The following is a 26,815-nucleotide window of genomic DNA, read 5'->3' as shown; positions in this document are numbered from 1 at the left end:
GGAGGATGGAGGTGTCAGCAGGTACTGCGGAGGGTTACTTATAGGTCCCTGGTCACACAGTTGTTATGTATCTCTATGGCCATCACATTTAGGGGCCAATTCCGATCCGGGTCGGAAGGGCACCGAGGAGCTCATAGCCAATATTGTGTTTTATTCTAAATGCCTAGAGCTAGAATGCTTCATGAAGAGTTTCTAAGCCTGTAAGCATGAGTAAGGCGGTTTCCAAATTGTGTGAGTTATGTGCAGTATTTAAACATTTTGGTCTGTTACAATGTTCAGACAGTTATAATACAAAACGGGGGTAGCTTACAAAATAAACATTATTTCATCTGCCTAGCTCTCAGTTTTTTAGAAAGTATCACTCATAAGGTCACACAGAAGATGCTGAAATGTCACACTGAAAGCATGAAAATGTTATTCCTAACCACCCTGACAGCTGGGCAGACCAGCTCTTCTTCTAAGGGTGTCTTGCGCTCAGTGCTTGTGGCTGTGAAATTTCAATGAGAGCTGCCACAGGCCAAAGCAGGTGTCCAAAAACCAGCATTCAAAGTAAAACAAATGGGCAGCAAAAATCGCTCACTCGGGCCAATACCTGGAACTCTTGAAAAACTGTAGAGTACCTGTGAACTGGTCCATTAAGAGAGTATACCAGATTCTAAGAATTGGATCATGAACTGTGGAATGGACACCATCTTGGAAAATTCTGTCAGCCTGTACAGATAAAATTCAGGAATAGAGTGAAACTATTATATTTCATATCTATTTTGAGTTGCTTTATGCATGTCTAGGGGAAGGCTCTTCCATTTACAATATTCTTTTACTATTCAGCTGCTCAATTACGTGCCTCAAAAGACCAACGTTTTGCAATTAACTGGATGAAACGTTTGCATTGGAGTTTAAACAAACTGATGAAGTTAAAAAGTTACTAAAGTGATTTAGAGCATTGTAGGCATATATCAAGATTACAAATTAACTGTTTATTTATAAAACATGTTACAATGTATTGAGCAAATTTGGAATCCTGGGCATGGAATGTTTATATGAGGTTTAAATTTGGTTTGCTTTAAGTAGGTACCAATTGTAGGGAAAAAATGGCGGGTTTGTCAATTATGTAATGCCAGGGTATAGGAATTAGTTCATGTCCTAGTTAGAGACAGAGAGAAACTAACATATTGCACCAGTACGGATAAAGATGGTTGCGTAACCTCTGGGGAGGCTTTATCTTCTATGATGAGCATGCCATCAGTCAATATTTGCCATAAGTTAAAGAGTTTCTTTTCTTTATTTTTAAAACTGTTAACAAGGTCCTTTGGGGCATTTTTAATGAATGTATTAGGTATCCACCATGGTATCAGAGGCACATCGACACTCTTTAAAAAAATGTAAATGTGTGTTTTTTAAAAATTGTGAAGTACTTAATGATGAATCCGCCATCAGCTAATGTATGTCATATGAAAAATACTTTTTTGAGTCATTTTTAAATCTGCAATTAAGCTCCTTTTGGGTTTTATTTTAATGACTTTATTAGGATTTAAATGGATTCATTCTGAGCTTCTCAGTAATCAAGAATGCAAATCATTACCCTCTTAATTTATGATTGATTTTGGGTAAAACTGTTGTGAAGTTATCTTCCTCCTCTAACTGTAAACGTTTCATTGTACTATGTGAGCTATTGTAATTATGGGGCCAACAGAGAACTGAAAGCACAAGGTCCCCCGAGAGTTACAGGGTTAATTGTTTATTGTAATATACGTTTCATACGGATATTAAATGAGGAAATCTTTTAAGGGGTAACATAGTTTGGACGTTGCATCTTATCCAAAATGAATCACTGTATATTATTAAAGATTTTATGTGCATGGATTTTCTGGATTGTATTTTTGCTCTTTAGTTGAGCATCTGTAGTGCTGGTTTTATATTTGAAATGTAATGTTTCTGTGGATTCACCACTTTGTGCGCTAAATAAAAATATAAACCCCATTTCAGTTAGAGCATGAGATATCTCACTCTCCCATCAATACTTGCTTGGATGCAATTTGATTGTTTAGGCTTGTAACAATATTTTCATTAAACATAAAAATAATAAACAAACTGGTTGTGATATGTGTTACAACTATATTACAGACAACTTTTAAATAATAATAAACTAACATTAAACAAACTATTCCCAATATAAAATAGTCGAAATCGAAAAGTTCTTTTTCACAAAAAGGGTGCGTTTGGAAAAATCGAAAAAGAGATACAAAAATAAACCCATCCATTGAAGACATGCATTCCCAGGAGAATAACACTTGACCAAACCCAAGGAAAGCATCTCTGGAGCTTGGGCTGTTCTGGAGAAAAAGACAATATTACACAAACAGAGGAAATACAAGTTTCTACTAATTCCTTGTATAAACATACTGATGGCAAGAGCTTTGTATTTATAGGACAGTCAGGCCTGAAAGTTTTTTAAACATACAGATCAGGAGCCAGGGAACTGAAGTGCATACTTCCAGACTGAAACAATGTCCCATGCCGGGGGTACGTTTGGTTGTCTTTATTTTGAGGGGATTACGGAACGTTTCAAAAGCAAAGCTGAGACTCAGATATAGGAAAAATCTCATAATAAAAAGGAAGAAGAATTGGTTGAGCTTCACGTGCCAATTCTACCCCAATCTCACATAAAGTGAGTGCAGTATTACTAAATAGAATTTGCTGCATGTTATTGGTAATATTGCAATATGTATCATATATTCATTACACCATATGATAGGGAATTAGTACTTCAATGCATCAATAAAGTGGGATAACATCTGTGGGTTCAATTCTTTCTGTGAAAAAAAGCTTTAAAATGTAGTCTTAGGTGTTAACAGTGTGAGTGTAACACATTTAAAACTCTGCGTTTTTTGTAGCAATCTGCCAGGAACTAGCACAAACGCAGCTATATTTTATTTCAGTACATTTATTTGTACATTTTCTTTTTTTCAGAATATAAGAACATTCCAGGCCATTGCATTGCTAAGGAATCTTGTTGTCACCTGGTCCCCTGAACACCTTCCATTCGTTTCTCCACAATAAGCTAAACAATAACTATTCCAGCCCATCACTACATCATGTGCTGGGAAGGGATGGGTTAAACAACTGCTGTTGAATGCACCACTGGTCCCTACAGTACCTGCAGCATACAGCCTTGCTTAACAGCAGATATTCACCAATGTAATAAATGACAAAATCCACCGATATCCTTAACTTAACTTAACTTAACTTAACTTAACTTTAATATCTTTAATATAACCGCCTCGCTTGACATAGCCCCAATTCGTAAAACATTTTATACAAGGCACATTTACATGAAGTGCATGCAAGTAGCAATTATTTCAGAATGTTTGGAATTTTATCTATAGTCTCAATCATTAGTTGTAGATGATACTTAGAGCCAGATTTGCGACCCACCAATTTGCGACTCGCAAATTGCGTCGCATTTGAGACTTGCAATTTGCGACTCACAAATTAGGATGTATAACAGACACTGTTCGCGATTGCTTATGGGGTCGCAAATTGCATGCCTCATGATTATTAATGAGGCACGCGTAATTTGCGACCCCATTAGGAATGGCTAGCACTCCCAGGGATGGTGGCCTGCTGGGGTCAGTAGACCACAAGGTCTCGTGCCTAGTGTTGCACAGCGCAGAAGTGCTCGTGCCGCGCGAGACCTCTTGTACGGGGGTTAGAAAGCTACCCACACACTCGTGCGTGTGGTTTTGCTTTTCCCGTCTGGCATTGGTTTGCGCGTGCATTTTTTTTTTTTTAAACGGCACGCGATTGGGCAAAGGCGGGACAATGTCCCGCCTTTGAAACGCCCATTCCCGACGGTGGCCAGCACGCGCAGCAGGGTGCGTGCTGGCCATCGGTGGGAATGGGTGTGCCTTTGCCCCTGCTCCTCTGTGGTGCGCGTGCACCACTGGTTTCTATTCCCACGTTCGGCACCTCTGTGGTGCGCGCACACCACAAGTTTCAATTCTGTGCTTGTACATGCCTCTTTGCAAATTAAGGCTTGGTTCCGAAATGATAAATTATAATGAAAAAATATCAGTGGTCAAAGCGAATCCGTGCGCCCATGAAACTCGCTTGCATCAACATGAATGAAACTCGCTTACATCAACATGAATGCAACAAGCGTGGATCAACATGAATGCAGCACGGTCTTCACAGGAGAGACCGCTACAAAAAACAAAAGCAGCGCCGTGCGGGCATCGAGGCGCTTTCAGGTACGGGCTGTACTGTGAACGGAAGCAGCCCATTGCGGGCTTTGAGGCGCTTTCAAGTAAGGGCTGTACTGTGAACAGAAGCAGCGCTGTATGGGCATCGAGGCGCTTTCAAGTAAGGGCTGTACTGTGAACGGGAGCAACGCTGTACGGGCATCGAGGCGCTTTCAAGGACGGGCTGTACTGTGAACGGAGGAAGCGCTGTGCGGGCATCGAGGCGCTTTCAAGTATGGGCAGCAGCGCGCATTCCCATCGCTGCCGCGCTCCCTAGCCCCCGCTCCTCTGTGGTGTGCGTGCACCACTGGTTTTGTTTTCTAGTAAAGGTTCTCCAAGACTACGACCATCTTCCTGTTGCCGCTCTTCCCCTGCTGCGACAAAGTGTCTGACCTTGCCACATTTCAATTCTGCTTTCCCTTGTTATCCCGGCCACTGCCGAGGCCGCTGTCCACCCGCGATCTGGCACAGAGCTCGGCGTTAGCGAGGACCCGGCCCTGCTGGTGTCTGTGGGTGAGGAGGAGGAGGGGGTCTGCGAGTGTAGCAAGGCTCTCCTCCTTCCCTCTGCTCCTGTGTGGCAGCGCTATGCAGGGCAACTGTTTATTTATATTTGTTTGCATGTGTGCCTCCTCCCCTGCACTCCTCCTCCTTTTGTTTACACTCAGCATGCGGTATCTCCCCCCCACCCGCTCCCAATGTCCGTGCCTTCTCGACCCTTGGTTGTCCGTGCCCACCCTTTGTACATGCCCCTTCGAGACCACTAAAGCTATTTCCCGGTCAAATTTAAAATATAAATGCTTATGTATGACAGTTAATAACTGCCTTTACCTCTGCTCGTCAGTACACTTTTCCTGCATTCGGGAAGTCAAAACTCTTTTCCATTAACACCGCACATAATGATTGTAAATGCGTCCATTAACTGAAAATAGCAACCTAAGATGGCCGCTTTAGTTAGTGTTGTTGTGGAAACTAGGTCAGTCTTCCCCCCTTCATCTGCTTCACTGCTACCCTGTGACCCAGAAGTGGTTGATGTGTTGGTGCACATGTGGCTAGCTTCAGCGTTGCAACGGAGATGGAGGAACCTGAGCAGTTGGCTCGCCTGCTCCTTCAGCCGAAACGCCCTTTTTCTGAACTTCTTCTGGAATATTTGCAAACCTCAGCAGGAGCGGCGGTTGGAAGCTAGTAAGGGACGGATTCTGTATATTATTTTTTTACTACAGCTACTGTTTAATTACTGTACTTCTCTTCGTATAGTTGAAGCACCCACTGTGTAAGTCTGCCTTCCCACACTATTTCTACACCTTTCCTAGTGCAAACACCAGTTTGTGCTCCCAGCCTCACTGCAAAATTGTTGCTAGTTTTCTTTTCAACTGCGCACTCTCATGGCTGCTCGCCGTTTAATTAAGCACCAATTTCCAATTTTAGTATTAGTTGTTGCACAAACCCAAAGTAACAGTACTTATTTAAAGTAATCAACCGTGACTTCGTCTATGGCTGTTTCTTATGTAGTCCTAGATGTCTTGTGTTTCAGTGTATTAGCAAATTGCAGGGTTTCCACCTCCCCACGGATGGCATTTTGTACTGTATGATTCACAACTTTTGGTTTTCGTTCATATGGAACCACTGGATCTTCACTGCACTGCTATCTCTGCAGTGACAAGAGCAGCGCAGGGATTGAAGGTGTGCGGAGGGGGCTGAGTGTGTGGGTCTAGACACCAAGTCCTAGCCTGCGAAACACAGGCAAAGCCAGCCCAGAACCAAGCCTTATTTGGCTTCGGGAATTGTCCCTCTATCCCTTTTTAATGTAGCCCCTGCGGCAGCGCCAGGATAACTTCCCTACTCCACGTCAGACTGGAAGGATGGCTCAGTGAAGGAGAAGTACTGGCTAGTAGTGGGAGGTGGCAACGTTGGCAAGTCTGCACTTGCCATTCAGTTTATCCTGGTGGGCGCACTATGTCTGGCATGCACAGCTCATCTATGCCCGCTCTCCTCACACCGGCTGCAAACTGTCCTTCACCCAGCTGCTAAGTCCCTGCACCCTGGCCTCTGCTCTCCTTGACCCACCTTACTCGGGCTTGTCTCTCCCACAGCAGTGTGCCCCGCACTCTAGACACTGCCCCCTACCCTGCGAACCTTCAGGTCACTAATGCCCACCCACCTGATACCGATTTAATTCCCCTTCATCCACACTCACTGCTCCCACTCTGGGCCCCTGTAACTGGAGCGGTCAGTCTTCCACCTTATTATGTGCTCCCAACCAGTGAAATCTATTTTTCCCTCAGCCATACACTGTGGCACACCAACCTGACCTGTTCTACCTCCTTAGAACCCTGAACAACTTGTCTCCTTTGCCTCTCCAACCTTTACTGCCCCTCCTCCAGGAACTGCTAGCAACCCAATCACTGTGTCTCTTAGACACCGTCCTCCATTTAAAATCTCTCCTCCCATCCCTTAGATAGTTCACTCCACTACCCAGCAAAGAGTCTGCACCCAAAGAAACGATGCTCCACCGCTCATCATCCCTGTCCATTTCTGCCCCCTGCAGAACGTATTTTACTTCGCATTACCATCTGTCTGGCTTTCCCAATTATTCGGGCCTTCTTGCACACTCTGCCCCTCCACTCCATATCCCTATTTTGTCCACACAGCAGTTAAGTCACTGCAGACAGACCCTTTTTCGCCTTACTGTTTATAACTTCCACATCCTCTTAAGCCACATGATGCTCCTCCTTCTACCCAAGTCCTGCTCTACACTCTAGTACTCCCCCATCTCAGGTACCTGTTCCACCCTCATCTCCTGCCACACTTGCTTATAATATCAATATGTGCGCATATGCTTTTTTCTTTCCTGCTGCCAATTCGTCACATTTAACACTCCTTTTTTTTTATATAACTGTCCTTTCCTTTCTATTTTCCAGAGTCTAACAGCCCATAATGTTGCCTATTATGCTGCATAATTTTCCTTTTCTTGCATTTGCCACATAATTTAGTCAACCATGCTGCTTAATTTGGTTCATTCCTGCCACACAATTCCAATAGCGGCGCCTACAAGTTTTCTGGAGGCTTCATGCCACAGCACTCAAAGGCTGAACAAATGAAGAGTTTGTGGCCATATAAGCCTTATGGCAACCATTTGGTTCCAGGTGAACAAGTTCACGCACACGTGTGCAAAGAGCATAGTTCCTGCGCAAGGTCCTGTTTCATTAACAGTGCCTGCATGCCAGAGGGATGGCCAAACTGCTGCATAGATGCTGCATAGCGGGATTGAACAAATCTCCCCTTATGCAGCAGGTGTCTACAGGCTGTGTTAATTGTCATTGGATGCAAGGAAAACCATGAGCAGAGGGACTGGGGCCTGTTCATATCGATAGGCCCATGATGGTCCACGCACACAGGGCAGGGGGTGAATTCTCTATGTGCGCCTTAAACGAAATGTGAAGCAGCACAAAAAACACAACAAACATTATGTCTCTTTGCTTTGTCCTCAGTATGAATTGTTAAACAGCGCCCACATGAACTGAATAGCCTCACGCCACTGTGAATAGCGAATGTGTTTGTGAAAGAGACTGTCTAACATTGGACATCACAGGTTAGGTGTGAGTAGAGACAACAAGCGCTGCGCTGACACTTCATTACACCTCTTCAAGGACGACATGTCCCATAATGCAAAGGAAAATCGCATCTCTTGAGTCTCTGCTCACAACTGATCGGGAGGAGTTTTAGATCTTTGTAACAAGTTTACCAGGCAGCTTAAGTTCCTATGCCAGGGCTGAGTATCTGACCAGCTCTTGTTTTAACTTTGCATTCTGGAGCTTGTAGTTCGGAATGTTGTGAGGCACCAAAAAGAGTACAAATAGTAGAAAGACACCATTACTTGTTTCTTTTTTGGTCAGCCGATGCATGACAGTCCATGAGACTTTTTTGCTAGAACCAACAATCATGATCAAAAGCTATGCAGTAGCATAAGCGTGATGAAAACAGGAAATTATGTGAGTTACAAGTAGCCCAGGAGATGGTATCTATACAAGATTACAATCATATAATAAAAATTCAGCATGCTCTAGTTTCATGTCCTCTTAATATTTAGATCTGTGGCTGACAAAATGTAATATGTGGTGGAGAAAGATCAGTGTCAATCCTTATTCAGTGCTTGTTTACCACGATGACGCCCCCTTCTGCTTTTGCTTCCACAACGTTATGCTTTGATTTAATAGAATAAGTTTAATTTATTGGCTTTCATGGAACGCGACGAAGGATTTAGTCTTCTCAGAACACTTTACAAAAGATTGGTTCTGACATACTGACAAATTCACTAGCAGTTTTAGAACAAGCATTTGCAATGCAATAGGTCTCGCATTACTGAATGTTTGAGCTATTGGTGTTGCATTATTATTATTAGCAATGCCAATAGCTCAAACTTTAATAATGCGAGACATATTGCATTGCAAATGCTTGTTAAATAAAGCAGCCTGTTTTTTTTAATTCAGCCCTTTTTCCTTAAAGGAAAACGGCATGCGTTTAAAAACGAATAATGAAACTTTTCAGTTTCATTTTTTTTTAAGGGCAGGCAGTGGTCCCAGGGACCACTGCCTCCTCTTAAAAATATTTTCTCACATACTCACAAAGGAGAAGGGGTCCCATCGGGACCCTGAGAAATACTGGCTTTAAGACATGGAGTACAGAGTGAACTAAAAGCACATTCATTTCATATAATAGGCCTACAAATATCGTTAAACTCAAATACAGCTCCCCTTCACAAGAAAAGCTTCTTTGCTCCTAAGTTTGTTTTAGTCTGCAGATAGACTTTGTTCATTCTTATGCAACTCTTTCTTGGTACACGCTGGAAGATGAACCTCCTCCCATAATTTGCTCATCTGTTTATGACATGTAGCTGACAGACCACAGAATTAGAAGGTCTTTCCACGGACACTCAATTCTTATCTACTGAGATGCAACTTTGGAACTGACCTCAAGCTGATATGAGGAATTTCTATTGCTAAGCAATTTTGTAAAAAGTCACGTAAGCTCTGCTTTGAGTTGTGTATAAATATGAGTAAACGTTGATTGGAGTGCATTGTACACTTGCCTCAGGAGTGCGAGTTGTATATTGATCCCGCTAGCGTAATGAAATGGCTTAAAAACATTTGCTTTCTTCAAATGGCGACTCCACCGGGACCTCTACGTGGGACATCTAACAGCTCTTGAGTCTGTGGCTGAGGTGACCAATCTGAGACTGAAAGATTGCAGGGGCCCCAATAAACAAGAGACCAGTTTCTCACAGCTGCCATCTGACGTTTCAAACCGGCATCCCTCAGCAACAGGATTTCCCCGGCAGAGGTCCCGAACCTGGTTGATTGCAAACTGACACATTTGTCCAAAGTGCGGAGAGACGGACGCCCCCACATTAACTTGGTGAGGTTGTTCTAAATGAATGCTTGCACAATTGATTGAATTGAAGAGACAATTGTCATTTTGGGAGCTTGGGAGATTGGTATTATTAGTTTTCTCATTTATTGAGGGTCTCCAGTTTTAGGGGACAATGAGTAAACTAAGGAAATGCATTTCTCATTGTTATTGTTGTTTTGGAAGTCCATATTTGGACAATTTGCTCAACTCCCCACCCCAAATTGGAGGAAGTAGGTGAAATTTGGGGTGAATCTTTGGAATAGATTTTTTTGCGTATAAAATATACAAAGATTTGAGTGGCTGCTGGACGGCTCCTCAGATTTAAACAAAAATCGAGTATTTACAACAATGTTTTTTTTAGGGAAAAAAAAGAAGGTAGATGAAGAAAAAAAAAAAGTGAGATAGGCAATATGGGAAAGGTTTCAAAAATGGGAAAAACATGCACCACATTAGCAGGACTTGAAAAAAGTCCATCAGCAATGTCTAGCATGATTTAATATGGACGAGCTATTTTAGGGATTACCATAGCGAGTTGACAATGGGTGTTCTGCTTACTCAGCAAACTGAATAAGAAATAACAATGCTTTTAAATAATATCTTGCAACATTTGCTCAGCTTTCAGAAACAGAGGTCAAAAGTCAATTTGTTTTCTGTGACTGAAGTTAAAGGATTTTGTAAAGTGAACTGCGTCGCACTGTGCAAAGCATGTAAAATGAAAGGCTGTAAGATGCCAGGTTTCTTTTTCTCGAACACAGCACTGTAATAGCTAATAAGGGAACGATTCAAACATTTCAAATATGCTTCACTAATTATGAAAACACACTTTTGTTATTTTGTGGTGAGAATTTTTTAAATATTTTTTTATAGGATCAAAACAAATTAAATGTGTTTGCTTGGTGATGTGCAAATGTTAGGTATTTTTGCTGAATGCTGATTTCTAAACATTGTTTGTGCACTGTGTATTTTTATCAATAAGACTACATGTTAGTGGGAAACGTTTTGTGGCCATTTCAATGGAGAATATGCTATCTGTAATGACAGTGCACTACTCCAGTATGCTTTGTTTTACTAATATATTTGTGTTAGGAGAGTTTTAAACATAAGCTGGTGATTATTACTACTCCTTCCCACATGACAATGCTATTACTAAGCACCACAAAGTCCAGCTAGTCAACAGCCTGACGCACCCCTTGTCCAGGATGCACAAAACATTGTGCCTCAACAGGGATATGTGCAAATACTAGCCCATTCAATTTGGCCCTTTGTTTCAGTGAAGGTGCATTCCTTCCCATGTTCACAGCCTGTTAGAACAAGCTTTCTGGGGACCAGGGCACTCGGGGGTCACTATGCTCCAATTGCATCAACAGGAGTGTTCCCTACTTGTTTTGACTCTTAGGATAGCAAGACAGAGCAGTCCAAGGCTTACTCAAAGAGGTGAGGTCCGGTTAGACATTCAGAATACTGAGCACACTGTACTACCGGCTGATAAACTCAATGCCCAGTCAGTGCTTTACATTTTATAAAAGAAAAGTACTTTATTACACCCAAGAGAATGATAAAGAGTGAAAACCAGATGTCTCTACAACTCTCTGGGACAAAGTTTTGACCCCGGACAGTATTATAGCACCTAGAAGCTAAGCACTATAAAAACACAGTTAACATGAAAATCTACAATTAGCATTGCAATTTTACAGACCATGTTGCACAGGGTTGCTCTCATTCGACATATTCTTGTTATGAAAGTTATTTAAAATTGAACAAAGAAAATTCTGATAAAGTGTTATTACAACAGGTTTATTTTATATAGGGGAAGACAGAAATGAATGGGAAATATGAGAGGAGGACAACGGAAGAGGGCCTGGTCGAATCGCATCGGATTCTGCGCAGCAACTTAGTGCAGGATTCGGCCAAAATGAGTGTACCTATTTCTTACAGGAAGGGTCATTGGAAGAATAAATGCTCTAAATTACAACGGTGGCGAGAGGAAGGGGTCATTAATTTACAAGGAGTACAAGCAGAAGTGGTGCAAGTACACTTTTCAGACTAAGACTTGATGGAATGGATGCAGAAGAGGAGAGGGCAGATTTTGATGAAAGAGCAGAACTGATTCAGACAAAGCTGAACAGGGGAAGGTAGATTTAGCTGGGACGAGGACAGATTAGATGTAGGTTATGTGTTACATTTTGACTTTTTATTGAAAACACAAAGCTTTATGTATTGATAAACTGCTTTTGCCAAGGCTTATTTGCTTGGCTTTGGATTATATGAGAGAATTTGCAAATATTGACTATTGATGTAGCTCTATGCTATTTTCATTCTTGCTTTATTTTTTAATCCTTCATAAGTTATGTGTGACATCATTTGTGCCTTATTTCTTATAATAGGATTTTCTTTTCTTTATGGAACGTACTGTGTGCATATTATGCTGTTTTTCTGCACTCACTTTATTTTTCTATTATCAATTCTAAGACCTGATTGATGTCTGACTAATGAATAACTCCTTAACAAAAATACTCATAAACTTTCATTAGTAACTACAATATATATTTCCATTTGATTACATGCCTGTGTTTATGAAGGAGCTTTTATGGTCAAAATATGGTAGCAAAGATTTCCGCACTATAAGCATACAAACATACATAAGCTTTTACAATGATGACTACTGACATTTGATTATGAGACCTTTGAATACCCTCCATAGGGCAGACTAGGAAGGGCAGAAGAAGGTTCATGATACCAGTCAATAAAGCTGGCCCCTATGTTACTGTACAGCTGAGGGAAAGAACATGAGTTTCTGCTAGATACTAGTGTTACTTGTACCTCTCTAGTTCATAATCCCTTTCCTAGGTCTCCCCTCTCAGGTAAATTTAATACATCTGTGGGATTTGTTTTGGCATTCCCGTTCAAAGTCCTATTTCATAACAACTGAATGATAGTACAAGGGTCTCCACCATTTTCTGTAACAAAAGTCACTAGTGATGTAAAAGTGACCACCCCATCCAAGAGTGTCAGCAGTGATCACATTGGTCAGGATTTTCAGCAGTAAAAAAAAAAAAAACAAGGCTTTCACAGTTTGAACTGAAATATTGCATGGGTACTAGATACAAACAATCGCTGCAATACTCCCTTGCACCAAAATATAATTATGAGTAATAAATATATCCATTTAAATAATAGCTTTAAATACATTTTCAAAATGTCATCTATTTTTCTGTAGACATCAGCTTATGAGTTGTGAAAATGCAAAAAAAAGTGTTGTCTTGAATGCATGCGTTTTAATTTTGGAATACAGGTTGGACCACACACAGGAGAGCTACTCGCAGGTTCCTGGTGATCTACTGGTAGCTCACGAGCTACTCCTTGGAGACATAGCAATACAGCAGAAGGTTGCAAACATTAGTATCCTTGGGTCATAAAGTATCTCTTTTCAAATTACAGTATTGTCAGCAGAAGGTTACCTATTTAGGTCTCCTCCTGTCGAAGGGGGTAAGACGCTACACCAACATAGGATATAATTGGTGCAGAACTTGCAGAAACCACTGCCTCAATCTAATATCTGTGCGTTTATTTCCAAATTTTTCACTAATTGCAAAACCCCTGCTTGCTTTAACATTAAAGGATATATGCATGCCACTTCCTTGGACTAATCAGTGTGAAGCTGTATTTTTGCAATTGAAAAATGCTTGCAAATTTGTGCATGAAAAAGATGGTTGCATCTTGGAATAGTCCCATGGTGTAAGGAATAGGCCATGCGCGTATTTCTCTTCCACATTAGACCCTGCTTCGATAAAGCAATCTGAAATGTATATTTAAGGTCACAATTTGACAGCTATGGGACCCCATTTAGAGGATATCTTTATAAAAAAAAAATATTAAAAAAAGGAACTCAGACATAGCACCTGACCAGTGCGATATTAACAGGGTGTGAGTTGACACTTTTTGCTCCAAACATCACTCTGAAATGCTGTAACATTTTGAATCCAGCCACTGTACTGCCCCTCTCTCAGTCCCAACAAGGTAAGAAGCATGATTGCATATTCAGTGCTGAGGAGGAGACTAAGAGATGGGCAGACCTGACAGATACCCCTATATCAGACCCACAAGGGGAACTGTTCGTGGATGGTGCATGTTACAAACTGCCTGATGGCTCTAGTACAGCGGCCTATGCAGTTACTACCTTGAAAACTGTGGTTGAGTTATGTAAAAAACAACAAATGTCAGCCCAATCTGTGGAGCTGACAACTCAGACTAGAGCTGCGAATTAAGTAAAGATTTGACTGTAAATATCAATATATATGCCTTTGGAGTTGCCCACTCATTCGGATGCCTCTGAAAAAAAAAGGAGGCTTTTTGACTTTGCATGGTGATAAGATATAGTATGGGGAACGTTACTGGATACCTTGATGTTACCAAAAAGAGTTGTTATTGTTAAATGTTTTGTCCACAAGAAAACTGTAGATGAGATAATACAGGGAAATGTTTTTTGCCAATGAAACAGCTAAACAAACAGCCTAATCAGAGTATAGTTTAATGTATATTGTAGGGACAGCTAGATGGACACCAGAAGTGCCTATGTTTAATCAGACTCTAAATTGCATTAGGGAAGTACAGGAAGAAGCTATGGAGGAAGAGAAGGAACAGTGGAAAAGACATGGGTGTCAGGATGCGACAGGATGTTGGATAGATCTGTCAGGAAAGCAAAGCAGAATGCTTCCACATTGTTATGTGAATGCTATTGTTAACATGGCCCACAGTTCAGCCCACATCAGTGCTAAAGGAATAATTGCCACGTCAGATCATGTATGGTTCAATAATTTGATTCCCAGGGTGGCAGAGTTCTATGTCAAGAGATGCATGATATGCACTACTTACAACACAGAAAAAGGTACCCCATTTCAAAAGGTCATTTTGCACCCCCAGATCTGCCCTTCGAGGTCTTGCAACCATTTGAGGTGGTTCTGGAGAGGCTAGCAAATGTATAGGGTGTACCAAGATAAAAGGACTTCTTGACATTGAATATACTTTTCTTATTGATTACTGTGACCAATTGACTAAAGATTTGCATTTGATCCATTCACAAGTGAAGGCCAGTCTCCCTCCTAGTCTTGAAGGTCTAGGTCACAAGCTGAGGCCTAGAGACTGTGTCTTTAGCCAACAGTTTCAGAGGAAGTCCAGCCTTGAGCCATGCTAGAAGGGTCCTGTGCAAGTTCTCTTCGCCACCCAGACTGCTGTTAAGTGCACAGGGCACAAACACCGGATCCATGCCAGTGATGTGGAGAAAGCAAGCGCCACTCCCTTGGCCATATGATCAGCGGATAACAAGACCTCATTTTAAATATGATCAGATCTCTCAGCAAGCGCCTTTTGGGGATTGTGATCTTTTTAAAACATGGTGAAGTGGTGTCATTGGAACAATAACTTGCTGCCATCATGCCTGACCCAGATGAACAGATTCTGTTTGAACATCCTGACATTGCTTAGCCCTGATACATAATGAGGCCAAGGGCCGAACTGAACTATAGACTTTGATTGAAGAAACTATCTCTGGAGAGGTAGCAACCCATGCCGGTGGTCAAGACCGCCAGTGTCCGGACCAGTACATAAGCTTGCAAGTGAGGCTTTGAAGCAAGAGACACTTGGGACTTAATGCTCTTTGATACTGTAGTGAGGGAATTTTGGGAGAATTGAGATTACATTGCTCTGTTCCTGGCTGATCGTTACGCTACTCTGTTACCTTGGCAACTAAACAACAAACATTATAGGAAGAGGAAAGAAAGGAAAGAAACAGCACAGGTTGAAAATAAAGTCCAGTGTAGGGAATAGTGTTAGGTGTTCTTCTGAATTAGGTATTTGTATATAGATTAGGTTGAAATGGTTAGAGTTGTGGATCTGCCATTAAGGCCCTTTGGGAAGGTGTTTTCTGACCTATTAGGAGAAATAGAAGTACTTGCCCCGAATGCCCCTGCTAAAAGCTGACAGTTTGGGACAAAAAGGAGGAAAATAGGGATACTTGTAAGTTCTCTATTGCTAGTATTTAGATTTTTGGGTCTATTTTGGAGGCTTGAAACATATTACCCTGTTCATAGCCTAGTGCATCCTACTCCTACTGCACCTGAAAATTATCACTTCACCTTATCCTCATTTAAGGATTCACACTGCCAAAATATATAAGCATTATACGTTTGCTCAAACTTTACATAAAACGCCCTAATGTTAATTGAGGCACAAAAGCTCCACCACTTAATTGCTCAAATACACTAGGACAATGAAGTTGGACTTGGTCAGGATAGTTTTGGGGCCTAGCAACCACTTGGGGCTGGAAACTGTTCACTATAGTGCCACTGGTGAGAGGAGTTATAGTAGGGGTATGTTTATCCATAAAATTTCCTCCTGAAGTGTTTGACCATCTTCTATTCACATGATGCAACAAATATCTGACTTAATGACTATTGAGATTACATGAATGAACTTTGAGTTCAAGGGCTGTCTGAGAAATACTGGTTTTAGGACATGGAGTTTAGAGTGAACTAATGTTGTTCAACTCAAATACAGCTCCCCTGCACAAGAAAAGTTTATTTGCTCCTTAGTTTGTTTTAGTCTGCAGATAGACTTTGTTCACTCTTATGCAACTCTTTCTTGGTACACGCTGGAAGATGAACCTTGTCCCCTAATTTGCTCATCTGTTTATGACATGTAGCTGATAGACCACAGAATTAGAAGGACTTTCCAAGGATACTTAATTCTTATCTACTGAGATGCAACTTTGGAACTGACCTTAAGCTGATATGAGGCATTTCTACTGCTAAGCAATTTTGTATGAAGTCACGTAAGCTCTGCTTTGAGTTGTGTATAAATATGGCAGAGTAAACGTTGATCGGAGTGCATTGTACGCTTGCCTCAGGAGTGCGAGTTGTATATTGTTCCCGCTAGCGTAATAAATGGCTTAAAAAGTCTGCCTCCATCTCCTCGCACTTTAATTTGTTTAAATTATCTTGGTAGTATTTAACTTCTCTTTTAAGTAATAGAATCTTCTTCCTGTTCAAAATTCTCTAAAATGCGACATTTGCAGCAATTGTTCAACTGTATATGGACCATGTTTAGTAGACACCTGGATGACTTGTCTGGCCTGACCATACTGCAGGAAACATGCGATGCTAGATCTCAGACATCTAGAGGTAGTAGTGTTTCATAGTGTAATGCCATGTGCTGCCTGAAATTCCAGAGCTAGAGATACTTGTAAGTTTAGCAGGCACTGTAGGAATGTCGCTGAGAATCCTTACATGTTCTGTTTTTCCAAGTTGTGGAGGACCCCATAAAACCTGAAGCTGTCCCATCTTTGTAGCCTTCTAGGTTGATGACCTTGCTATACTAATGTCAAATGCCTTATCCCCAGACAAGGAACTTCTTCACAGTGTCCTGCACAGTGTTTATACATATGTCTGTAGTATTCAGGAGTTTCTGAAAAAGAAAAAGATAAAGTGTCTGACCATGTTGACTTGAGTTTGGAAGATATTTCCGTTAGTTTGGTCTCCATTGGTCCCACTGATTCACCCACCAGTGTGATTTCTTTCAATATGATCTCCATGGTGACTTCAGGGGTGTCTGTCACTGACACTGTGGTAGATGTCATAGATAAGGGTAGTCTGCCTTGATCAGGCCTCTAGCTACTTCTCTATCTACCCCCTCCCATGGTGCAGTGGAGGCTAAATAGTGCAAAGGTTTGCAGTTACAACTAATCTGCAGGATGTCCTTGTGTGGGGGAGGGTGGTGTGTCCTCAGAGGATCCTGAGAGCATGCCCAACTGAGATATCATTCTTTATATCCCCTCACTCTCCTGGATTCTCAACTATGCCAGTTATAGCACCACCATTTCTTTCTGTGTCTGATGTCTGCAAATAAGATCTGGTCCAAGCTGCTGGCTGTCTCTGCCCAGTCTCTTCAGAGCTCAGTTTTTTGGGATCAGGTCTGAGGTGGCCTGTAGGGTGAAAAGGTATTTACTCCTTAACAGTGCACTTGTGAATGTTGTTCTCCCCATGGTCACCAGGTAACCCACTGCTGCATGCTTACTCAGGATCCAACAGGAGGTTATGGCTTCCTTGTGGCAGGTTTGTAGGACTTTCACTCAGAGGAAACCATCTTCCACCAGACCTAGCTCCACTCTCAAACAGATGATTGTTTACATGTCTATGTGTGCATGTGTGTATCAGCTGCCATTGTTGTGTGAGTGGGAAAGAACAATGGATCCCTATGCCCTATGCCTCTCATCAGAAATAAAGTGGCTACATTGGAAGTAAATGTGAGGGGGTGTACTAAGGACTATCCCTGAATAGGCCCATTGACCCCTAGCTCATACTCTACCCTCTGAACTATTGGATACTCTAAACCACACAATATTATTCCATCCAAAAACTGTATAATACATCTCTAAAAACTTCACAACTATCTCATACTTACATTGAAATGCATCCAGCAAGTAATCTTGAGCTAACAACTTGGTGGACTAGGTTAAAATCCATCCACTAGAAGGGTCTAAAGTGAAAATAATGCTTCAAGTCTATTACAATCTAATAATTTAAAGATGCATATGCCAAATAGAGGTTACTTAAATGTGCAGGGCTGCTAAATCTATACCCATATACTTGTAGTCAGCTAGCCACGTAAATAAACGGAGAAGAGAAAGAGGTGAAACAGCCCATTCTAAGGAGAGCAGCTTCGTCGTCACTCCTATGACTTTGACACAGGATTATCTGCACCGAACTCATGGTCTCTGAAATATGAAAAAGCAGCTGCACATTATAGTTGCAAAGTAAACCAAAAGTACCCAGAGAGGCCCACTGCTTTGCAGAAAGAAGAAATGCTTTGAAACTCTCCTACTTACCTCTTTGGTGAATATAGAGACCAGGAACAAAAGGAAAATTATAAGTTCTATGAAAGTTTGCAAATAAACGTTTTGTGCACAATATTGATGTATTTACCTTCATTTTAGCAAGAAGCACAGAGATAAAAAGGCTACTATAAAGAAGCAGATAGGATAATCCTGAGAGAAGGGTCTTGCGAGGAGTATGGCATGAAAACATTGGTATGTATACAACTGCACCACCAACAATAGTATGCCCTATATCCTCATAGATATGACTATATAATGTAGAGTAAACAACAGACCGGACAAAGGGAAGAGAGATCCTAAATACTGTCATTTCCTAGAGTAATGTAGACACCAGCACCCACAAAGGTTACTGGAGGATGGTATGGCATTTTCTTTCTAAAAAGTGCATGGAGGAAAGAAACTCTACACAAACACATCCAAAGTGTATGGATGCATTGTCACTCATTGACAGTGATATACTTCTTACTTGCCAAGAACTGTGAAGCTAAGATGTAGCTCCATTCAAGCTCAGGGATAATTTCCAGCAACTCAGACCTGCATGAACCCTGTGGCAGTACTTCCTCACTTAGAGGCGCATAGTGCCAATTTCCACAAGTCAAACAATAAGGTTTATTGCCTGTCCAGGGTCCACTGGCCTATCCTGGTGTTGATGCAGGCCATACTCCCTTGTAAGCCTCAAGACACCCCCAGATACAGGGTCCAAAGAAGCATTTACAACTCACCAACGCCTAGTAGAAGGCTGCTTAACAGCCAGAAACTGACTGGTGAATAGTGATTGACAAGCACACTGACTTCCTACATACAAATTTGCATCTGCCTGTTCTGTAACTGCAAGAGCCCTCACCAATGTTGCCCTCCCCTGATGTCAACTTGCCTCTACCTTTTGTGAAGTAAACACAGGCCATTCATAAGCGTAAAACTGACCCATGTTAGACCAAGTGTTTAAGAGCTACACTAGGGGGCTCCCAGATCCGGTTTTGTAGTGCAGAAGGTTAGCTTCTAGCCGGCATGTATACTAACCCGATCCAGACAGCTCAAAAAGGCTCAAATGTCATTTCACACATAGATTGTCTTTGTGGGTCAGGCAGTCATCTTCCTGCCTACCAAAATCGGTTTTCCTGATTTGGGGAATTATTCATTCTTATTCTTTTGAATAAAGAAACAAATGGACAATCCCTTCTTTGGTGCAACAGTGATAATTGTATTGTATTATACAAGATTAACCATTCACACCATCAACTTTGAGCTGGACCTGATATCTCAAAGGTGCTGAGAAAGTCAAGAAGGCTTGGGATGCTAAAGTTTCATTGCAGATTGTGTCCTGTCAGCTGTAAATCCTGCAAGCCAGTCATCGATAATGCTAGGTTGTTCCCCCGTCTTTGACCTAGGGAAGACTCTTGAAATCTAGAGAAAATTCTATGGAGAGGAGGAAAACGATTAGAGGACTAATTTAGGGTCCAGCTGACGAAACCGAACTTATTTCAGGCTTCTCCAAAAACAGATAGAGTCCCTTGTATTGTCATGTGAGTTAGGAAATGACAAAACATTTTGGCTCCTGATGGACTTCCTGAACCTGTGACATTAAGTGTTATAGTGTAGTGAAGGGTGGGTTTAAAATGTGTAGTTCACTGTTACACGCAGACGAATAAAGACATGTGATGCTAAGCTCCGTGTGTGGCATAGTCATTAGCGGGTACCCAGGCTGGGGAGGATGCTACAATTGGCGACGAGATAGGGGATAAGTAACCCAAAGATCCACAGTTTTCTCACAGAGAGTTTGCTGTGGCCCAGAAAACTGCTCATGCGTGCCACGTGTGCCTCTGTCAAATTGCCGAATATATGTTTGGTGTATGTGGAGTCAAAGAAGCATTTGAAGATAACCAACACCTCACTAAGAAGTCTGCACATCGTTGGCCAAGAACCAGCTGGTAAGGCCATAAAGAGAGGTACCACACTACTACACAACCCAATGCTACACATCATATGGAGTGATAATGTTCAAAGCGGATACAACAAGGTTCTGAAAGAGCAGTAAATAGCGACAGCAAATTGAATTGCAAGATAACACTACAATTAGAAGCAATGTGAGGCAGAGATCAACCAGGTGTCAGAAAGTACAAAGAGACGCCTAAAAGCAAAGCGATTCAGATAAAAGAAACAGTCATCTGCTTACCAGAACTGAGTAAAGAGAATCCTTATATCACAGCATTGGGGGAAGTGGCCCCAGAAGAAGTTCCCGGGGTTGTGTTTACTGAACCGTCCATACTAGAAGAGGCATACCACCAAAGATGCTGAGTGGGGCGCAGAACAACTCCTGAGGTCTCTGAAGATTAGCAAGCCGAGAAAGGCGATTGGAATAGTGAAAGGCTGCTTTCCCAATAGAGACGAAGAAAGAAGCCACTTTTCTTGTAATTATCAAAGATGAACAAGGCCAGCAAGTCGCAAGGCCTCAGACATAGTTTCCATAAACAAGATGACCATGCAGTGTCAGAAAGAACACTACTTTCCACCTCAGTGAGTTCCACCAATGGTTATAATGCTGCCGCCTTTCTGAAACCACCATCACCATTCGATACCACCAAAAAGCAGAATATTGGGGACAAATGACTGCTTGCCTAGAGACATTTGATGATTTTGTTGCAGGTTTAACTTTGAATGCTGATACCTCCTCACATTGAAAGTTCCACATATTCTTATATTGAAAGCCTTTTATGATTGTGACAAATCATCAAGCATTGTAGAACATCTTTGGCAATCCAAAGGCCTCCTCACATTGAAAGTTGAAGTCTGTGATAACAAGAATACAACTACACAATCATGCATTGTCCAGGGAAAGATCAAAAACCCCGCCAACTACGTCTCATGAGTGCCTCTGCAGTGCCATGGTACACCTTCGGACAGCTGAAGCCTACATATATTTCACTGTGAAATCAAGCATACCCACTGTCATTTTTTTTTTTAAATTGTCACTGGCACAAGTCAAGATAGGGACATGTTAGGACTCAAAGACATTATTACTCATTAGCCATGGAACCAGCACACTCCACATCTTACCAGTGACTGTGAACACAAGGCGTTTAAGAATGTCAAAGATGAACTGTCCATTTCTCAAGAAGGCGTTACTGAGAGGTTTGAGAATTGTTATTCTAGGGAGTCTGAAACAACACATAATTGAAGTGGCCCATAAAGGACATCGTGGAATTGATGTCACTGAACCAGCTCTCTGAGACAGAGTCGGGTTTCCTCATCTCGAAGACAGAGTTGAAAGAGAATTAAAGTCCTGTCATCAATGCAACTAACTGCCTTTCCTTGAAAACCACTCAACAAAACTTAACCATGTCAGAGATGCCAAAGCATGTATGGGAACAAATTGCCGTTGACCTCTTTGGTCCTCTTGACAATGGACATCAACTATGGTGATTGTTGATGAATACTCCTGTTTCCATTAATAGAAGATCTCTCATCCATCACTCACTAAAGAGTGATCGAGAGACTAGAAGACGTCGTCGTGACATGGGGCATTCCTGTGATCTTCAAATCTGACAAAGTCCCACCTTTCAACAGTTGAAAATTCAGAGACTTTCTCAGTCATCTTAATGTAAAGCATCAAAAGCGCTAACCGCGGTCGGTAGTAGGAGTAACTGCAGGGCGGTGATGTGGGGAGGGGGAGGGGCAGGGTGGGGGGTAGTAAACTATGGATTACGGAGGTTTACAGGTAAGTTAACATATAAATTAATAAAATGAATTTCGTTGCGTGCACTGCATCGCATTTGAGGATGCAGTGCACGCAACGAAATTTGTTTTATTAATGTATGTTAACTTACCTGTAAACCTCCATAATCCATAGTTTACTACCCCCCACCCTGCCCCTCCCCACGTCACCGCCCTGCAGTTACTCCTACTACCGACCGCGGCTGAGAAGCGCACACCTCTTTGGCCACAGGCCAATGGCCTTGTCAAATGTTTTGTGAGTACTCTTAAGAAAGCTGTTCTGCGTGCTGTATTGGAAAAGCTTGACCTTAAAACTGTTTTGCATTCTACTCTTCTAGTTTACCATTCAACCCCTCACTCGACCACAGGTGAAAGCCCTGCAACCTTGATGTTTGGGAAAGCCATGATGACCAAGTTACCTCAATGGATCAACAGAGGATCAAGCAATGAGGAAGAGACCCGTATAAAAGACTTGAATCGTAACAGGAAAATATAGGCCTTTGCTGACAAGCACCAACACGCTAAAGACATTACGTTCACTAGAGAAGATAGAGTGCTTGTCCGTCAGCCAATAGAAAGCAGAAATTTGATGCTCCCTTCGATGCTGAGCCATTTCATGTTGGGACCAGCAAAGGACCCTTGATGACTACCCAATGTCCTTGAAGCCCACTAGGCGAGATTCCTCAACATTTCTGACAAGTGGCTCATCACTCGTCAGGCACTGATGCCAATGTAGAGACTGGGTTTAAAAGGACAATTGAAAACTCCCTGACTGCTATTGCTCCTCCATCGCTAAAGCAGAACGCGGACACTCCCATTGCCTGGCCCCAGTTTCCGATGACACTATCAGGACGTGTGATGTGAGTGCCACAAAGACTTATAATTGTATATATATTTGTAAACAAATCATCATTTTTTATTTAACAGAGGGGAAGATGTAGTGTTGTGTGAGTTAGCAATGATGGAACCCTTTAGGCTCCTGATGAACTCTGCAGACATGTGACGTAAATGTTAGAGCATAGTGGAGTGAATGCAGGCTTAGAAGTACTAAACTCCGTACGTGGTATAGTCATTACTGTGTAACCAGGCTGGGAAGGATGCTACAGCCCTGATATTTCAATCCCACGTCTTCCTTGCCCAACCTGCCCACCCACTTCATTGCTTTAATTTTGATATTTAAAGGAGTCACCATGTGTGATTTTGCCATAAAGTGTTCAGTATGATAGAAATGGTGGAGCAGAAAATATTATTTACATTCTTTCATTTAATGTCATTCTATTTTACAGAAGTGCAATTAAAATAATCTTGTGCGATTTAGAGCTTCATGGGAGGAATAAAGAACAAATGCTACAAGAAGAAATTCTAAATGTACTTGGTTATACCACCATAGAGAGGAAGATGAGTTAAATATAATGCCAATCTGAAACTTCAAACAACTCTATAGACATGAGGTGGCCAAAATAGCCATTTTAAGTGGAAGTCATTTTATAATTCATTTTGTTAGCAGCCCTGTCCTAGAATACGTTTGGACCATTTATTGGAGATTTCTTATTGGTCCTTTCCTGTTTGTAATCACCAATCAGCACCAAAAATGTGCTACATATGGACCACACCATTCAAATAATATTTTAGTGACTATGAAAACCCCTAACAAAAGCTTACCAAGAACGCTTGGAATGACGAAAAGAATTTAGGTTGGGATCAGCTTATTTCTCAACAGCGTTGACAAGACCAGCCTGACCTAACCTCAGCTTTAGTGGTCTCCAAACACATTTGTCTTAGAATATGCAAAAAACACAAAACGTACAGCGAAGTGGCTTGCATCTCTTCTTTGACGAAGAGCAAACTTTCATTATCACAAGGCATTTCCTGCAAGCTACTAAAGCTGTAGGCTCACATTGTCAAGCTCTGACCAGAACCCTGGTGAACACTATTTCAGGAATTTGTCATTTGGCACCATCATTGTTACTTAAGGCAGCAAGGGAGTACTGAACTTGAACTCTGGGAATGTGTCTCCAATGGACTCTATAAACACTGCTCATGTCCTGGTGTTTGAGGGAGATCAAATAATAAACAATTAGTTAAAAGGGCCATTTAGAGTTGGGGAGTGGGGTACTGAAGTTGAAAGTCAGAGATCCTGCCTCTGACATACCGCTTCAGCTTGGCCACTGACTCGAGAGTTTTCTGCTACGTTAATGCTAAATTTTTTGCGAAGGTGCCCCAGCCAACACAAAAGAACTTATCTTTTCATAACCGCCCGAGCGCCATGGCAAAGCTAACTTCTGCTTTCTGGCTACCAAGTTAAATGCATTTCTCTCTTGTTCCATACTCACGCTAAACAGAGGCATACTTAAATGAAAAATAAAAAAATATATACATTCACCATAAAACCATTTCAGGTTTTCAAAAGAGCAAAATGAATAATCCTTCTTTTCTCCTAGCGAGAACTGTATTAATCGAGCATGGGGTGATATTTCGCACTTCATTCTATCCTTTAAAAAAACTCGAAAAATAAACGTATCCTCGTCAAGCAAAGCCACGTTCATATACATACTCAAATTATAAGTGGGTTTACACTTTTCATTTTTATTGCCTACTTACATTTTTATAGTTGATTACAATGTGTAAAATTAAAAGCAGTAGAGAACAGCTGGGCGCCATAACATTCCAAAAAAAAAAGTAATCCATATCGTAAATATTTGAACAATCAGCCCAGCCAAACCAAGAAAACCCATGCAAAAGGTTCTAAAGACACACACAGTAAATTGGGAGCTATTTCATTCCCGGCCGCGCGCAAAGGGCTATGACATTTTAAGATGCCTTCTAAAAGTGTCATTTCTTACCTCAGGAAAGATTAACTTGCGGATGCTCTCTGCCAGCGAGTGCAGATACACACGCGTCCTGCTGGTCTTCCGTTGCGGGAGGTTTTCCGCGCTTTCTTTCTCACCGACATCTGTGCAGATGGGGAGAGCTGCCCCGGAACTAATTGGCACTTCAGCACCCTCGTCCTCGTGCTCCTCCGAGTCCTGACTTTGTGTTAGCATAGAGAAGGGGCACTCCCCTGTGATCTTCAAGTCTTTCAGCTTAGCGCAGAACATGCTGTACGATTTGCAGAACAGGAAATTAATAGCAACCTTGCCCTTGATCTACACTTATCGTGCGGTGAATGGAGTCATATCAGTGTCAACAGGAACCCCAACTGTGAAGTGTCAAGCACAACTCAATACCTTCCTCATTAATGCAGAGAGCTGACTCAGTATTATAGGCCGTCAGAGGTGTACAACATGGCGCCAGGTCGTGACTTCCTCGAGTGTTACCGAGTTTATTGTTTGGCACAGACATCAAGGGTCTGATGCTTGTACGTCGCATCCAGGAGGTATACGGAGTGCAGCAGAACAGCACATCCGCCTGCAGTCATCCCGCCTGTCACAAGACCTTAATGGGATCCATGCAACACCTGCACGCAAGAGCTGCCAGACGCTAGAGCGGGTCCATTAAAGGTTGTTAATCCACAGGTTGTTGTCTTTTCTGATGTCAGCTTAAAATTCTGTGAACGAAAGGAGAAAACATTTCACTCAAGTGTTGAACATTGCTGGCAAAATTCCTATAGAATGTAGTTGTCAGCTTGCATACAGGTGAATAAACGTGTGCGACAGTAACTGTAAACCAACCGCAATAACAACTATGACGACATCCAAGCATCAAACACAGACACCTCATTGGACAGCACTCCACTCTCAAGTATCTCAGTCAAAAAGAACACATTGGATAGTACATCACACACACATTTACCTCCACACACCCATCAACACGCTCGGAACATCTTCACTTGCACTGAAAAGGGCATGTCTTCTGATATTGCATATACTTAAGAAAGGGATAAAGCCCCCCATTTGCACCACATTTGACACCAAATAATCCACAAACAGATAATTGAATAAGAGTACGACCCAAATAGAGAGCCAGAAATAAGTACACGAAACACTTTAAAAGATTTTGGATTAGACTTCGAACTATGATAGAAAGGTTTAGAAATGTACTAAGACTACTGAAAGTGCGCTATGCAATAATCTATGCAGCTGGTGTTCCATATCGTGGTAATATGATAACATAAGAACATCACCACATAACATATAAAACAAAAGGCAAATAGAACCTCTTTAAGTAAAACTTGTTTTCAAATTTCACTACATATCCAATGTGCTATTGAAAGAAAGATCCTCATTCATAGATCTTTCTGCCGCTTTAAAAGGCCTTGTTTAGATACTCATTTTCTGATGCAATAAGTGCTGATGAAATAATTATGCTGCTGGAGCTAAGGACCACTCAAACATTTATATCCAGATCGATGATCATTATAGCTGCAAGAGAGCAAAAAGGGAGAAAACTTTCACTTAATTAACATCTCATTACAGTGTAACCAATGTGGTCACACAATAACCCACTCAACGTCTTAATCTGAGCTTAGTAGTGTTTAATTATATATTTAGAAACAAAGCAATATAGATTAATTCAACATGACCAAATAGAAATGCAGAAAGACTAAGGTAAATCTGATCTCCTGAAGAGA

The 26,815-nt window shown here is 41.6% G+C and overlaps 1 protein-coding gene across 2 annotated transcripts in view; it reads right to left on the bottom strand.

Annotated features, from left to right (window-relative positions):
• The window catches only part of GUCY1A1 (guanylate cyclase 1 soluble subunit alpha 1), a 436,773-nt gene that overhangs the window by 306,984 nt on the left and 102,974 nt on the right, over positions 1–26,815 (bottom strand). For both annotated transcript variants that reach the window (XM_085641712.1, XM_085641711.1), the window contains exon 2: positions 25,089–25,792. In XM_085641712.1, the coding sequence (XP_085497838.1) occupies positions 25,089–25,343 (255 nt within the window). In that variant the 5' untranslated portion in view covers positions 25,344–25,792. The remainder of the gene's footprint in view (positions 1–25,088; positions 25,793–26,815) is intronic.

Source organism: Triturus cristatus, chromosome 2_2 (genome assembly GCF_964204655.1).
Source record: "Triturus cristatus chromosome 2_2, aTriCri1.1, whole genome shotgun sequence".
Lineage (NCBI taxonomy): Eukaryota > Metazoa > Chordata > Amphibia > Caudata > Salamandridae > Triturus > Triturus cristatus.
The sequence above is the reverse complement of the archived record's forward strand: the minus strand, read 5'-3'. Positions and strand labels throughout refer to the sequence as shown.